The following is a 13785-nucleotide window of genomic DNA, read 5'->3' as shown; positions in this document are numbered from 1 at the left end:
GATGTTTGTATTCATCATCTGTCCAGATGTACAAAGCGTGACTTTTTTTACACTTAGATGAAGTCTTAGATGTGGGATGCTTTTAACTGAGCTAAATGTGTAACACTGCCCATTTGGTAAACTAAATGCCCTTTGTCTGGTAGGTGGTGAAACGTAGGGAGCTGTTCAGCTGGAGCTGCAGCACAGCTGTGGTATCTGGCCTTGGAAATGAGGGCTAGGAAACAAGTTCCTCCTTTGATAATACAGCTACATAAAGATAATTTTATTTTTCTCTGTTGACTTACTTTTTGTCAAATGATACTTTCAGCAAAAGAGTATTAGTCAAAATGACAAGAGCTGTTGAAGAAAGATTTCTCCCAGCAGTTGTTGAAGGAAATGCTTAGTTTTTAGAGAAAATGACATAAAGCTTCCTATTTTTTAATTTACTTAAATTTAGCATCCAAACTGAATTGAAGGTGAGTCTGGGAAGAATCATAATTATATCTGTCACCTTCTAGTTCTTTTGTTTTTGCTTTTCTCCTCTCAAACATCCTAACTCCCTATTTTTAATTTTCATTTTATTTTTAATGAAGGTTTCATGGACCCTGGGGGTTGGCCATTAATTTTAGGCCATTGTGTGAATGCTAACTACTTAAAAATAGTCATGGAGCCAACCTTGCTTCCTCTCAGGGTTTATCAGTTGGAAGCATCTTCTTTTTATCCCATGTGTAAGCAAAGACCTCTCTGGATTGATGATTTGATCTGTATAATGGAAAATCTAGGCAGGATATCCTTTCTCTGTTATTCCTTGGTGTGATGGCATCAGGTTGTGTCTTAAAATGGGGGAAGGGAAGAGGAGGGTCCTATTAGCAGACAGAGTGGTTTCAAGGGACTCTTAAACTGCAGGCTGGCTGAGGACCTCATATTTCCTTTCCTTGTTGAACTATTTGTGCTTCAAGCTACTCTTGTAACATGTCAGTGGTGGCTTGTGCTACTGTGCCCAGAAGCTTGCTCATGCCCTGCTTGGATGTTTTGTATTTGGAAGTTGTTGGATACTGAGGGGTATGAGGGGCTTCTCTGTAGTTATTTTGGGCTCTAGCAGACCTTAATGAAATACTGCATTGACAAGGTAGATCCAGTCTTATCCTGCAGAGGTGCAGTGCCTGAGCTTCCCCTGCCAAGAAAAGAATGTTTCTGTTGTAATTCCGTTATTAAAACGTGTATGAAATGGAGCAGTGCCTAATGTGCAATAGAGGTGCAGTGAATGCTTGATAAAGTGTGTACGTGGGGTAGCAAATGTACTCAGAATTATGTTGGAACATTAATAATGCTGGGAAATTATTATGACCTTGCATTTCAGCATGCTTGTGACAATTCCATGTAATACTTGCAGCTTGAAATTTTGCTTGGTGTTTGCAAGGCAGAGGACATTACCAACCTCTCTGATTGTGGGAGAACCTTGGGTTTGGTCGTCTTGTGCTCAGGACCAGGAGTCTGTGTAAAAATGATACTGACTCTTTATCCCACCCCCTGCCCCTTCCTTTATACAGAAAACACAGTATAGCTCTCGTACAAGAGGTGGGTCTCTCTCTGAGTTGGTGCTTCTGTTCTTCTGACTGTGACCTCTCCATGTTATGGTGTAACCGCAGAGGAGGAACCTGGGACGTGACTGTGACTTTGCAATATAATAATCAGCAGGTACTTGGGGTGCAAGGCAAAAAACATTAAAACTAATAAAAAGAAACGCTGTAATTGCCTGTTTGGACTTTGGAATCTGTAGCCCTCCGGTGTTTGTGCCAAGCTGCTGGTACAATCTAAAGCACATGAATTTTTTACTGTTAATGAGGAGATATATGGGATCATTGCTTGGGCTTTTATGTGTGGAGTAAAGATCTTTCCTTCCACACCACAAAGTGCATCTCAGCTACTCAGAGTTAGCAAAAGTCCTTTTTGTATTAGCAAACTGACCTGTGCCTTTCCATCACCATGGTTTAACTGCAGTGTTAAAATGGACGATTGCATTTCTTACATGAATGTCTTCTTATTCTATGGGACATATACCTATTTCTGATCTAAAAGCTCCAATAAATAAAAGTATTTTTAAATAAAGACATAATGTTCTAAGAAATTTCTACTGCTCTTGCTTACACTGCTGGAAAACTAAGTTAGTTGTATATAACAGCCTAATGACTAGGACTTAAAATCTCAGTGCATGTAAGAATTTGTACCTCTGTGCTCTTAGTAGTGCCCAATAAAAGTTTCACAGTTTTTAGCTCCATTCAACCTAGGATTTTGAACTAACATTTTAAGTCTATGTAGATAACATGTTTTAAGCGACTGTTGAAAAACCAAAGCAAGGGAAATTTTTCAAATCTTAAGCCCACCCCTCATGTATTAAATCATTTGAAATCTTACAATTGCTGTTATTTTCAGTCCATTGTGTCTGCTTCCTGTTGGTCAAAGGTTACTAGGATAGGGTGGTGTAGAGTGAGGTGGGAAGCCGGCAGGAAGAAGAAAGCTTTGCTTATTTTGGGGTAGACACAACTACAGAAATGGCTACATTGCTTAAATTTTCTGAAGACTTGAAGAGGTAAACTAGTCAAAGAATGTGTTCTTGATGTTGCTTACTTTTCTGCTTTGTAACTTAGGTATGTGGAGAATGAATTGGCGTGAGTAAACAGGGGCTTCCTTAAAGAATGTTATCTTTGTGCTAGAATTTTTTTTTGTTCAAAAAGAGCTTTCATTTTGATTTACAACTTGACTCAGTAAATTCTGTTCCTGAAGCAAGAACCTAAACCTCTCTACCCATTTGTTCACTTGTATCACTAGCTCAAAAAGAAAAAAAAAGAAAGAAAAAAGGAAAAAAAAACAAAAGAAAGGTTATGTGCCATGAAGTGCAGGCAGAAGCTCTGTGATGTCTGTGATGTATTGCTTCAGTACTTTGTGGGCATGTGCTAGGTATATTAATACAGCCCTCTAAAAGATGCAGTTTATCTTAGTATTTGTGCTGTTATTGAAGAGCTGTCTGTAATTCCTTGGCTGTTCACACGGCTGTGAATTGGTTGTGGTGGTTACGTTTTACAAAGCTGTTCATCCCAATAATATACGGCACAAGGGTACTGTTACAGTCCAGTAAGGAATAGAAAACTTTTTTATGTGAGCTGATGAGAGCTGGAGGAGTGTTTTGTAAGCTAATCCAAGTAATTATATTGAAGCATCTTAATTTTCAAGTATCCTGGTATGTAGTTGAAATTGCTATTGATATGTGATATTGCTGGTTTCTGAATTTCTTATTCATTTTGTTACTGCCAGTGAGTTATTTGAATCTAAAAGTATTGTTTGCATTGTTGGAAAAACAATGTTTTTGCTACAATAGAAACTCAGGGTTAATGAGCATACTGAAAGGAATTGATGTATCATAGTGTCTTGCAAAGAATTTGGACTTTGTGCTTGTTTATTTTGAAATTAATTTTTCTCTGGAGTTCTTCAGGTCAGTTCTGCTCAGAAAAAACTGCTGGAGCCTAATTGGTAAATATTTTCAGCCCTGTAAAGTGAAAATGTATTTATCAGACACAATGTTGATTTTTATTTTATCTTAGCTTTTACTTTTCTTAGCAACTCTCCCTGCCATCTCTGCACTTGCACATTTCAGATATGGTGATTTGTAATGGGAAAGTTAATAGTTTTAGTGTTAAAATGCAGATTGCCATTCCTAATTCTTCCCCTTTTTTATATGAAGAGGAAGAATTCCATGTTCCTTATATGTGAATAAGGAATTCCTTGCAATGCCTCACAGTATATAAAAATGACTGTGCTGATTATCCCTGTAAAGCTTTGGCAGGACAATAGGTTTCCTTTAGCTTTCCCTTTACTGTGCCTGAGGAAAATGGCTTGAGTAAGTATCAGTCCTTTCATTGCTGGAGCAGTGGCTGACTCATTTGCAAGAGAGGCTCCTGCTTTGGTCTGCATATACTTGATTTGCAAAGATGTCAGCAACTGTACATCCTTGCTCTCATGAGGAATGGATAAGGATGGAGTGTCAACATGTCCTAAGTTTAATTTGTAGGGATTATTTAAAACATAGTCAGAATTTCCATTGGAGACTGAATTTCCATTGGAGACTGTGTGTTAATGGATGGGTAGGAGCTTCTTTAATACAACTGGTAGGTTAAACCAGGTTAGTCACTTGGGAGGCAAATTGTAGAAATTATCTTTGTGGTATCTTTGTACCATCATCCTTAATTCATTGCTAAATCCCTTGTAATTCATCATTCCCTATTGAAGCTGGAGAAACTGATGCTTCTGTAGCTCAAATCCCCTTTCTTTTATAGGGAGTACAAAGCACCGGACTTAAGCCTATGAATATTTTGTTGAAGAGATTATGTGCTTGGCCTCCTGTCATCTGTAGAAATCTCTTATATTGTTTGCAAAATGAGCATGCTTGAGTGATCCAAACATGAAGCAGTGAAGCAAGCATGTGTTGTATCGTCATACTGCAGTGTCCTTTAGAGGATCCAAACTCCTGTTAGGAATTGCAGGTTTTTACAAGATTCTAGTGTCTTGTCTTGCTTTTCCTTGTGTATAAGTCTTTCACAGATGATGAAGATAGATATCTACATGGGTGAATAAGAAGGGAAAAAAACAAAACCCAGTTTGTACAAAATATTACAAGAAGCACTGGGCTTGTGATCTGGAAAAATGGCAATTTTTTCCCCAACTTGTTACAAACTGCTTCAAAATTACTGTACTCCTTGGAAATGAGGAATGAAGAGATTAAAATATATGGTGAAATAGTTAATCCCCAGCCTATGTGGGCAAGCTGCTGTTGGTATCAGTGGAGTGTCGGCTTGACTTTTCAGCTTTGAATTTTTCACATATTTAAAATACTAAATTTTTTATTTTTCTGGGTGTTGCTTTCATGCAACCTACACCCATGAGCTCAGTGGAATTCAAGTCAAACTGCATGGCTGGTGTCTTCTCTGCCTTGTCTTGTTAAGGGGGTCCTGTCAGCATGGTAGTAATCCTTGTGATAAGAAATGTACAGAGACTTCTAAAAACAGGGCAGAGCCTACTCTGAATGGTTTGCTTTCTTAGATTAAGACTTGTGCGGAGAAGTGACTTCTAATTAAAAGCTGATGAAAAGTCTGAAGCAACTTAAAAAAAAAAAAAAACAACAAACAAACCTTTGTCTGGTGAATACGCAAAAACATTATTTCTTAAATAAATCCATGTGATGCAAAGCCAGGTTGTAATTTGGTTGGGTGATCACAAGCACTGTCAAAGAGGCTGATTTTTAGGAGGAATCTGAAGGAAGGAGATGTCTTGCCCTTGCTTATTGGTTCAGGAAGCCTTCAGAAGAAAGATGAGAGATGTAGGGGAGAAGGAAAAATGAGCCGAACCTGGTATGAAAAGTGCAATAAAGCAAGTCAGTAAATGGAGAACTTTAAATAGAAGATGATGTAATCAGAATGAGAGAAGGGAGATTCTCCTGGCAGCATTATTTCAAATAGGATGAATATGGGAAAGGCTTGAGAGGGGGATGATCAGAGCATGCTCATGATTAGAGAGGAAATGACCAAATTTTAGTAAAAGGGAAACATTATTCTGGAAAACAAGGCAGCAAACCAAAGACCATGTAGATGTGTGAGTAAGGGACCTGCAAGCAGCTATACTTCTTGTGCCGAGGCAAACCTCATGCCATGTCATTGTTGTGTCTTCATTGCTGACAAAGGAGTGAGAAGGAGCAATGAGAGGAGATGGCAAAGCTCATATCAGTGATGGGGAACATGTTCCTGGCAAGTTCCTAGGAGTTATGTCTTGACCATACAGGATGGGTGGTGAAGGAGAACAACCAAAAGTGAAAAGGTGGGTTTGCAAGAGGTCAGAACCAATGGAACTTTTCTAGGCATTTTAATTGGATTAGAGGATGTAGGAATATAGAGAGATGATCTGGTCACTGGTCCTGGTTTGGAGACAGTGAAATGAGGGCTCAGGTCCTGTTGCTGCTGCAGGGCTTCTGCTTTATTGCTCTGTATAGGTCTGAATAAGTTGTCCTTTGGTGAAGAGATGGTGATAATTCCCTGGTGCGCAGGAGTAAGTTTGTGATTGCCATTAGAAAATTTCTGGCATATTGCAGAAAAGTATTTACTGAAACCAATTGTAATAAGGATCGGTTTAATGTGAATTAGATGATACAGACCTGGCTGCACAACTGCACATTGGGAGTAGGGATAAGGATGTGGAAAAAAAAGATGCAAAAGGCAAGAAAAAATTAAGAATTCCCATGCAAAATGGAGAGATATTGGATAACTGGAAGATATTCAGTTAGTTTCAGATTCACAAAATAAAGCAGCAGTTTGTGCTACATTGTCTGCATTTTATTTTGCACCTTTTTTGGAGCTTTAATTAATGCAGGGAGACTACTTCACATGCTGAAACATCAGTTATGAAACAGAGCTCACAGTAAATGTGTGTGGAAGTATTGTTCTGCTGTATTTTCAGTGTTTTGTTTATTTAACAAGCTAAAGTTAGAATCGACAGCACAAGACTAGAAAATGGTGACAATAGTTTGAAAACAGGAAATTTTGGCCTTGTGTGTATTCGGAACAGATGATCAGGATGATGGCCAGGAGAGTGGAAACTTCCACTGAGACTGTTTTTTCCTTATTTTGCTCAGTGAGAAAGGATGGTGCTTCCTGGAAAACAAGTCTTAAGTATTTAAAGAAAGTCATAACACATTCAGTATTTTCCTCATATCACATTTGTTTGTTTTCCAGCAATGTGCTTGCATTTCTTAGTATCAAGCACTACTAAAAGTAGAATGTTTGGACTATTGTCAAATCATGGAATTGCAGTTTCTGCTGTATAGAATTAAGACACTAAACATCCTTTGGGTTTTTTTGTGCTCAGTTTAGTTGTTCTGTCTTACGTTTCAAAAAATAAAGGGCATAATTTTTAGGGAAGAGGACAAGAGGATGTCTACTGGCAGTTGGTGTCATGACAAGGGTTTCAGAAATAACTAGTAATTACATATTCTTCAGTTCCTGGTGCTCATGATATGGCCTGTAAAAAAGAAACCAATTGAAAAAACCCATAAAACCAACCAACCAAAAAGGTTTTAAAAGATTTACAGAAAATGCTTTCTTTAAAACACCCCAAAATAAGAAATCTGTATAGAAATACATAGGGAAATTACAAGCGTTAATTTCTTAGCAAAAACATTTGAAATTTTGCAATTTCACCATGTTGGAGTTAGTCCTGCAAGCCAGAAGAGCAGCAAGTGGAAAAAGTAAAGTCCTGCACTTGAAGTATCGTTACCTAATGTGACCTCTTTTTGATACTTCCCGGCAGTCCTCCCAAGTACGTGCCTTGTGGGATGAAGCTTCTCCGTGATAGTTGTTGCTGGTCTATGCTGACCACAAACAGGGTTTAAAAAGAACCACAGTGTGAAGGAACACTTTTAGTTTTGTTTCATTTGAGCTTCTACTGGGATGCAGAGCACGGGTCTAACACACGAGTCAGTGAATCTGTGCCAGAGGTGTGTTTGTCTTCTGCGATGACTGGAACACCTGGACACTGGAAATGTGGAGGCAAAAAGGAGCAGAAATACTCCACTTCTGTTTGGGGTCCTTCTTCTGGTTGTTTGTCAAAGACGTGTACCAATTCCACTGTTTAAAATTTGCACTGAAAAATAAGTAGAAAGAGAGGAATAGATGAAATAGATGGGAGCAAAAAGCATAAAGAAAATTAAATCTTGATCCCAGCAGACAATTGAAAAATGCTCAATAGTAGCTACAGGACTTAAATGTCCGCAAGAGCATAATGAAGTCACCTCAGGCTGTGTCTTTTGCTGTTCCTACTTCTCTCTGGTTCATGTTCTGCCTTCTGTTTACTTCATAAGTTATTTTGGAGCAATGAAATGTCTTGTTGCGCATTTATGAAACACCAGGTATTTTTTTGGCATCTTCCTTGTGCCCCTGGGTAAGTCACTTCTTTCTGCCAGGTCTTAGTTGACGTCTCTGAGAAAAGAGGATGCCAAGGATGCCAAATAGTGCCCTTTTAAAGTACTCTGTGAGTACAGAGATGCAAACCTAAGCACAAATGTCTGCTCACTTGAGAGATGAGAAGGAAGGCCTGAGATTTGTAATTTTATTCTTGGGTTTATTAGCAGTGTTACTGGAGTGGGGTATAAGTGATATCCTCTTCAGCTTAGCCAGTGTGGAGCAGTTTTGAAAGATTTTTTTTACTTAATGCTACCCAGAAGAAAAATGGTGGCAAATGTGCTAGAAGAGGAAAATCAGCTTTAAGCAACCTTAGAATGGTGAGTAATAACAGTAGGAAGCTACAGAAGGATAACCGATCAGTATATCAGTAAGCAGTTACTCGGCCATGCGAGAGCAAAATCTGTAAAAAATGGACCAGAAAAAGCTGTCTTTGATTTAACATCTCTAAGCTTTTATTTAAACGTGTCATGTAATCATTTGGGCCTCTTGAGCAACAGCTTAAGGGGATCTAAATGGAAGGTTAAATCCTTTTAAAAATACAAATTATCTGCTCTTTCCTGCCCCTTCCTCCTTCCTTTCCCTTTCCATTTACACATACATCCCCTATTTCCTACATCTTTGAACTACAGCCAACAGCTGAATGAGGTACATCTCGAGTGAATATGAGGAGAGGGGAGGGGAAAATAATCGCTAAATGTAAAGATTAAGGGAAGTATAGCTGCAACTTCTTCAACAGATATGCCTCTTGTAAATAGAATATATTGTAAATTCTGTGTACTGCATACAACTTTAGCTAGAGTAGTTAAAAAAACCACAACTAAGCCCTAACACTGCTGCATGATGCTTTCTGTCAATTTCTTAGCTCATTCATTCACATTGAAACCAGTAGTTTGCATATACCTTAGGGAAATAAAACCCTAATCGTAGGAATACCTTGGTTTTACTTCGTAAACTAAAATGCTGTGTGAAAAATACAGAATTCCACTGTTCCTTTGATCATTTGATGCTCTGTGGGTGAGCAGCTTGTCACATTTCAGCCTCCCTCAAAAGCAAGCAAACAAGCTCGTTTCTATAGTTATGATGGTCTCATGATACGATGGTCTCATGACAGAAGCAGGACAATGTTTGGCAGGCATGGTGGTGTCCTGTGTTAGGCCAGCTGATCTGCTGTGCAGCCCAGAGGAGAAAACAAGCTGAGAGGCACACAAGGCCTTTCTTAGACTCAGAGAAAAGCAGCAAACCTTGTTAAACTGTATTTTGTAATAATTTACAAAGCCTACACAGGCTTCTGGTGAACTTGATTGCCATGATGTTTGCCTTACAGCACTTACAAAAGGAGCCATTTTTCTTCTGAATTAGGTATTTGCTCTGCAAGCAGTGTTTAGTGACTAAGTGCTAGTATAATTATAAAATGTATTTTTAAACCCTCTTTATATTAATAACACATTTTATACATTTGAGTAAATCTTTCTTTTAAAAAAAATTTGCTCAATTTTCTTCCCAAAATTAAAAAACTGTACAAAATGTTTAAATTGTATACTGGCTGTTTTTTTGACTTCTCAAACTTAAAGTAGTTGACTTCTAGCACAGAAAACCAGTGTTGGATAATGTATGGCTTATAATACCATCAGTTATGTGACAGATAAATAATTGGTATCTTTAATTGTCCTGTGTCATAAATTGGTTGCATCTTTTTGGGCGATTATGAGAAATAGTTTGTAGCATGCTCTTCTGTAAGAGGAAACACAAAATTTTCAAACAAAAATGACCAAATGGGTTAAAAAAAAAAAAGATTATAAAACTTGCGTAAGTACGTATTTGCACATGTGCACTCTCTCTTTTAGAGATTTCCCTTTGGAAAGCTGTTGCTGAAGAAGCTCTTCCTTGCACATATAACACAAATAACACACTATTCTATACTTCAGTGGGGCAGTGCACAGCTTTCATTGCAGCGACAAATACTCAAAATGTTAAAAATAGATCAAGCTTTAAGAATCCCAGATATTTTCAAATAACAAAGAGTGATTTATGTGAGCTCATTTTGCACTTTGACAAAGTATAGAGGACTTTTGTACTATGATTAGCAAGGGTGCTGATGTCAGTTCGCTTGTCTAGCTTTAAGCTTTATTCTGCTGCTAAATTGTGCTTTGTACTGTAATCCAGAGAACCTTTGTATCTGCCTTATTAGTGTGTAGTTTATGGAATTGCTTTTGGTTTTGAATATAATCTGTGCCAGTTTCAGAGAGTGTGACTCACTATAGGACTGAAATAAATGTCCGCATATACACTATGTGAAAACTCTTCAAAAATAGTAGCAGGTGCTAGCAGGCTAAATTCAATGTTTTAAATACTTTATAGTTGCTGGTTTGTAGCCTGAAGGGCTGCAAAGAAATTCTTTTTAGCTGGTTGGTTTTTCTCAGTTTTAGAGTCCTATTTACTCATTAATACTCAACAGAAATTGTCAGGATTGCTAAGAACCTTTCACTCCCTGACACAGTACAAGAAATAAACTTTTAGAAGAGGCACGCCTGGTTGATACAGAGTTGATGGAGTTTTTTTGCATGGGGTTTTGTTGTTGCACAAATTGTGAGACAAAACGCATCATGCTTCTCAACTGCTCTTGCTCCTCTCATATCTCGAATCTCTTTCCTCCTGATTTCTGCTTTGAAAATTTCATCTGAGTGACTGAAGGCTGAGGTTAAAGCTTGTTTCTGAAGCAGTTTGTAGCAGTTTTCTGTGATCGGCCTTGCCCAGAGAGAGAGCCTCCGCTACTGAAGTTTCCTGTTATCCCAACATCTAAGTTGTCACTTGATTTGGAAACGGGAAACAAAACAAACTCTGCCAATGTTTTTGGGTCACTGTTAAATGGTGCTTATCCAGCTGTGCTACTAGAATATACTCACTTCTGAAATCTAAATTGAAGGGGTTTAATCTCTTATATCTTCTACATTTTAACTGTTCATCCAGTTAAACTTACTGCTACCATGGAAATAGTTGCTTGAGACTTTGACTTGATTCACACAGTTCAGCATTTAAGGACAGATGCTGTTATTCAGAACTAAAATAAATACAGTTGTTTTGTAAAGTATAGACATTATTTAAAAAAAACCCAACTTTTAGAGCTTTGGTAGTTGGAGAATGGAACACAAGCCTTAATTAAGCTGTCTGTCATTTTTCCCTTTCTCCTGTTCTCTGTATTATCTTTTCATAATAGCTTTCTAAGCTTGATACCCTGAAAAGGCATGCCTACTTCACAATGAGGGTTTTGTGAGTCTCTGGGGCAAAGCTGACGGCACTCGTTCAGAGCTCGGAGATGGCAGTGGAGTTCTTGCTCTTTCTCCCTTATGTCCTCCTTCCACAAGTTTGTTTGAAGGTAGCAGCCACAAAAAATTAAATGGATGCACTCTTGTGCCTCACAAAAATGGCTCTGAATCTTTCCCTAATACATAGTAAGAAACTCTTGTTTTCAAAGCTGCTGTCCCAGTGTTTAAAGGACATCACACATCTTGACCCCTTCTGGGACCATCCTTGCTGATTCCATTTCTTTCCTTCGTTAGGACACAGCCATGGCTGGTCAAAAGGAAAATGCACTCGCCTGTCTTATTCATGCATTTCTTCTGCTGGTTTTTTTTAATCTTCCAAAGGACTAGCTGACCATCTTGTTTGGCTTTCCTAAAGAAATTTCAGGTGGAGTGCCTTGGGGCGTGGTGTGGTTCTGTGGGGTAATGCACAGTGGCTTGGCTACTGCACTGATTTACCTTGGTCTCCAACTTTGCTGAAAAGTATAAGAGCAAATGGATGACACAGTGATGGCTCCCCACTGTGTCTGGGCTCTGCTTTCAGACTTCTCAGTGTGAAAGCAGTGCAGCTCTCGTAGTGGGCCATGACAGTACGTCTGTTTTCTTCCACTGTGCCCATTATCCTGGCACTATATAAAGAAGCTGCTAGCACAGTATTGCTGAGGAACAAAAGTGCAGCCAAGTGGGGCAGTAAAGATGCAGTTGGAAGCAGCAGGACAGCTGTATGCTGAGCTTGGTAGCATGGTTTGAGTTAAGGTCTTTGATGAGAATTATGGCAGGTGATGGAGGCCCACAGGATGAAAGGCAGCTGAGGATTAGTTAGAGAATGAGACATTTTGCTTTTGCTTTTCTCTCAGACCAGGGTCTTTCTGCAGCATCAGGAGGGCTGGTATAATAAGCACAGTGTCAGACTATCAAATTCATTTCTTCTGTATCTTCCCCAAAGACCAGGTCTACATGGTAAAACTATAACATTTGGTCATTCTCTCCACCCCCATCTCTCTAACAGTTTCAAAAAATAATAATGTTGCTCTTTTGCTGTAAGAAGTACTACTGTAGGAATATGATGAGGTTCTGAGTGCAGACGTGCCCTGGCACTGAGGAGAGTGTACAATGTGAGCATTGTCTGTTCTTTAAATGCAGGTCGCTATCGTTGAGTATCAGTGAAAAATTCAGTTAAAATGCATCAGCCTGAAACAACAGATATTGGAAACAAAACACCATGGAGCACTTAAAGATGTATTCTATTTTGTTTTTCCCATGCCTCTGAGAGCTTTCTTCAGAAGCCCTTTGTGTGCGCTTTTTTCCCCCCCTCTCCTGGTCCCCACCCCACTTTTTCTTTAGTGTATTCATGCTTTCTCATTTTGTAAACAGTGATTTAATTTATATATCCACTTGTTATAAACAAAGCCAAGATATAAAATTTAAAATACAAATTCACTAATCCTCAAGTCCACTGCTGTAACAATACCTAAATAACGTCAAATGTGGGTATCTGATGTGTAACCTCTTAGAATAAAAATTGAACTACTTATTAGTACAGGGTTCAACCCAGGTTGAAACCATACACAACAGGTCTTAAAGTCTGATTTCTTCCTTCTAATTTTTCTCCCTTTTTTCTCTCCCCAATTTCCAGGCATGGAAGAGAAGATGGTTTGTGCTTCGGAGTGGCCGCTTAACAGGGGATCCAGATGTATTGGAATACTACAAAAATGACCATGCCAAGAAGCCTATCCGTATTATTGACTTAAATTTGTGTCAACAAGTGGATGCTGGATTAACATTCAACAAAAAGGAGTTTGAAAACAGCTATATTTTTGATATCAACACTATAGACCGAGTTTTCTATTTGGTAGCAGACAGCGAGGAGGAGATGAATAAGTGGGTTCGATGTATCTGTGATATCTGTGGGTTCAACCCTACAGATGAGGGTAAGTTCTGTTGCTTTTTCTAAGAAAGTGCAGTGCCTACATGTGAAGAACGTTTCAAAGACCAGATGACTATCTTTAGCTGGCATATGTTTTAAAACTTGTGTGTATTGGCATTAAAACTTCCTTGTTACCCTGAATAAAAGCAAGCAGAACAGAGGGAGATATTCAGAATTTGTTACAAATTAAGTGTGCCGTAGAACTTGGATGACGCTTTTCTGTTCTGTGTCATGTTAGGTCTTGGGAGTATAGGAAAAATCTCTAAGTAAAATCATGCACAGCAGTAGATCTTCATAATCATCAAAGGAATTCCATTTGGTATAAAAACATATGGTTATGCAAGCAGGAATGAGTGCAAAATGTCAGGTTTCTAATATTACCATTTCTCCGTCTGCTTTGAAACTTGGGGGAAATAATCCACCCCCCCATCATCTGAAATAAACAAAAAATAACTTGCACTATCCAGCTCTAATCCTACCAAAATAGATATTGTGTGAAGGCAGCTTGTATGAAACATGACGGTGTGTTTAATTCCTTGCAAATACCTTGTGGCCATTGTTTGTCCTGAATCCATTC

General features: G+C 38.6%; 1 protein-coding gene across 10 annotated transcripts in view; it reads left to right on the top strand.

Annotated features, from left to right (window-relative positions):
• GAB1 (GRB2 associated binding protein 1) overlaps positions 1 to 13785 on the top strand; it is a 98902-nt gene that overhangs the window by 43302 nt on the left and 41815 nt on the right. For all 10 annotated transcript variants that reach the window (XM_032108559.1, XM_032108560.1, XM_032108556.1 and 7 more), the window contains exon 2: positions 12918 to 13212. In XM_032108559.1, the coding sequence (XP_031964450.1) occupies positions 12918 to 13212 (295 nt within the window). The remainder of the gene's footprint in view (positions 1 to 12917; positions 13213 to 13785) is intronic.

This window comes from Corvus moneduloides, chromosome 5 (genome assembly GCF_009650955.1).
Source record: "Corvus moneduloides isolate bCorMon1 chromosome 5, bCorMon1.pri, whole genome shotgun sequence".
Lineage (NCBI taxonomy): Eukaryota > Metazoa > Chordata > Aves > Passeriformes > Corvidae > Corvus > Corvus moneduloides.
The sequence above is the reverse complement of the archived record's forward strand: the minus strand, read 5'-3'. Positions and strand labels throughout refer to the sequence as shown.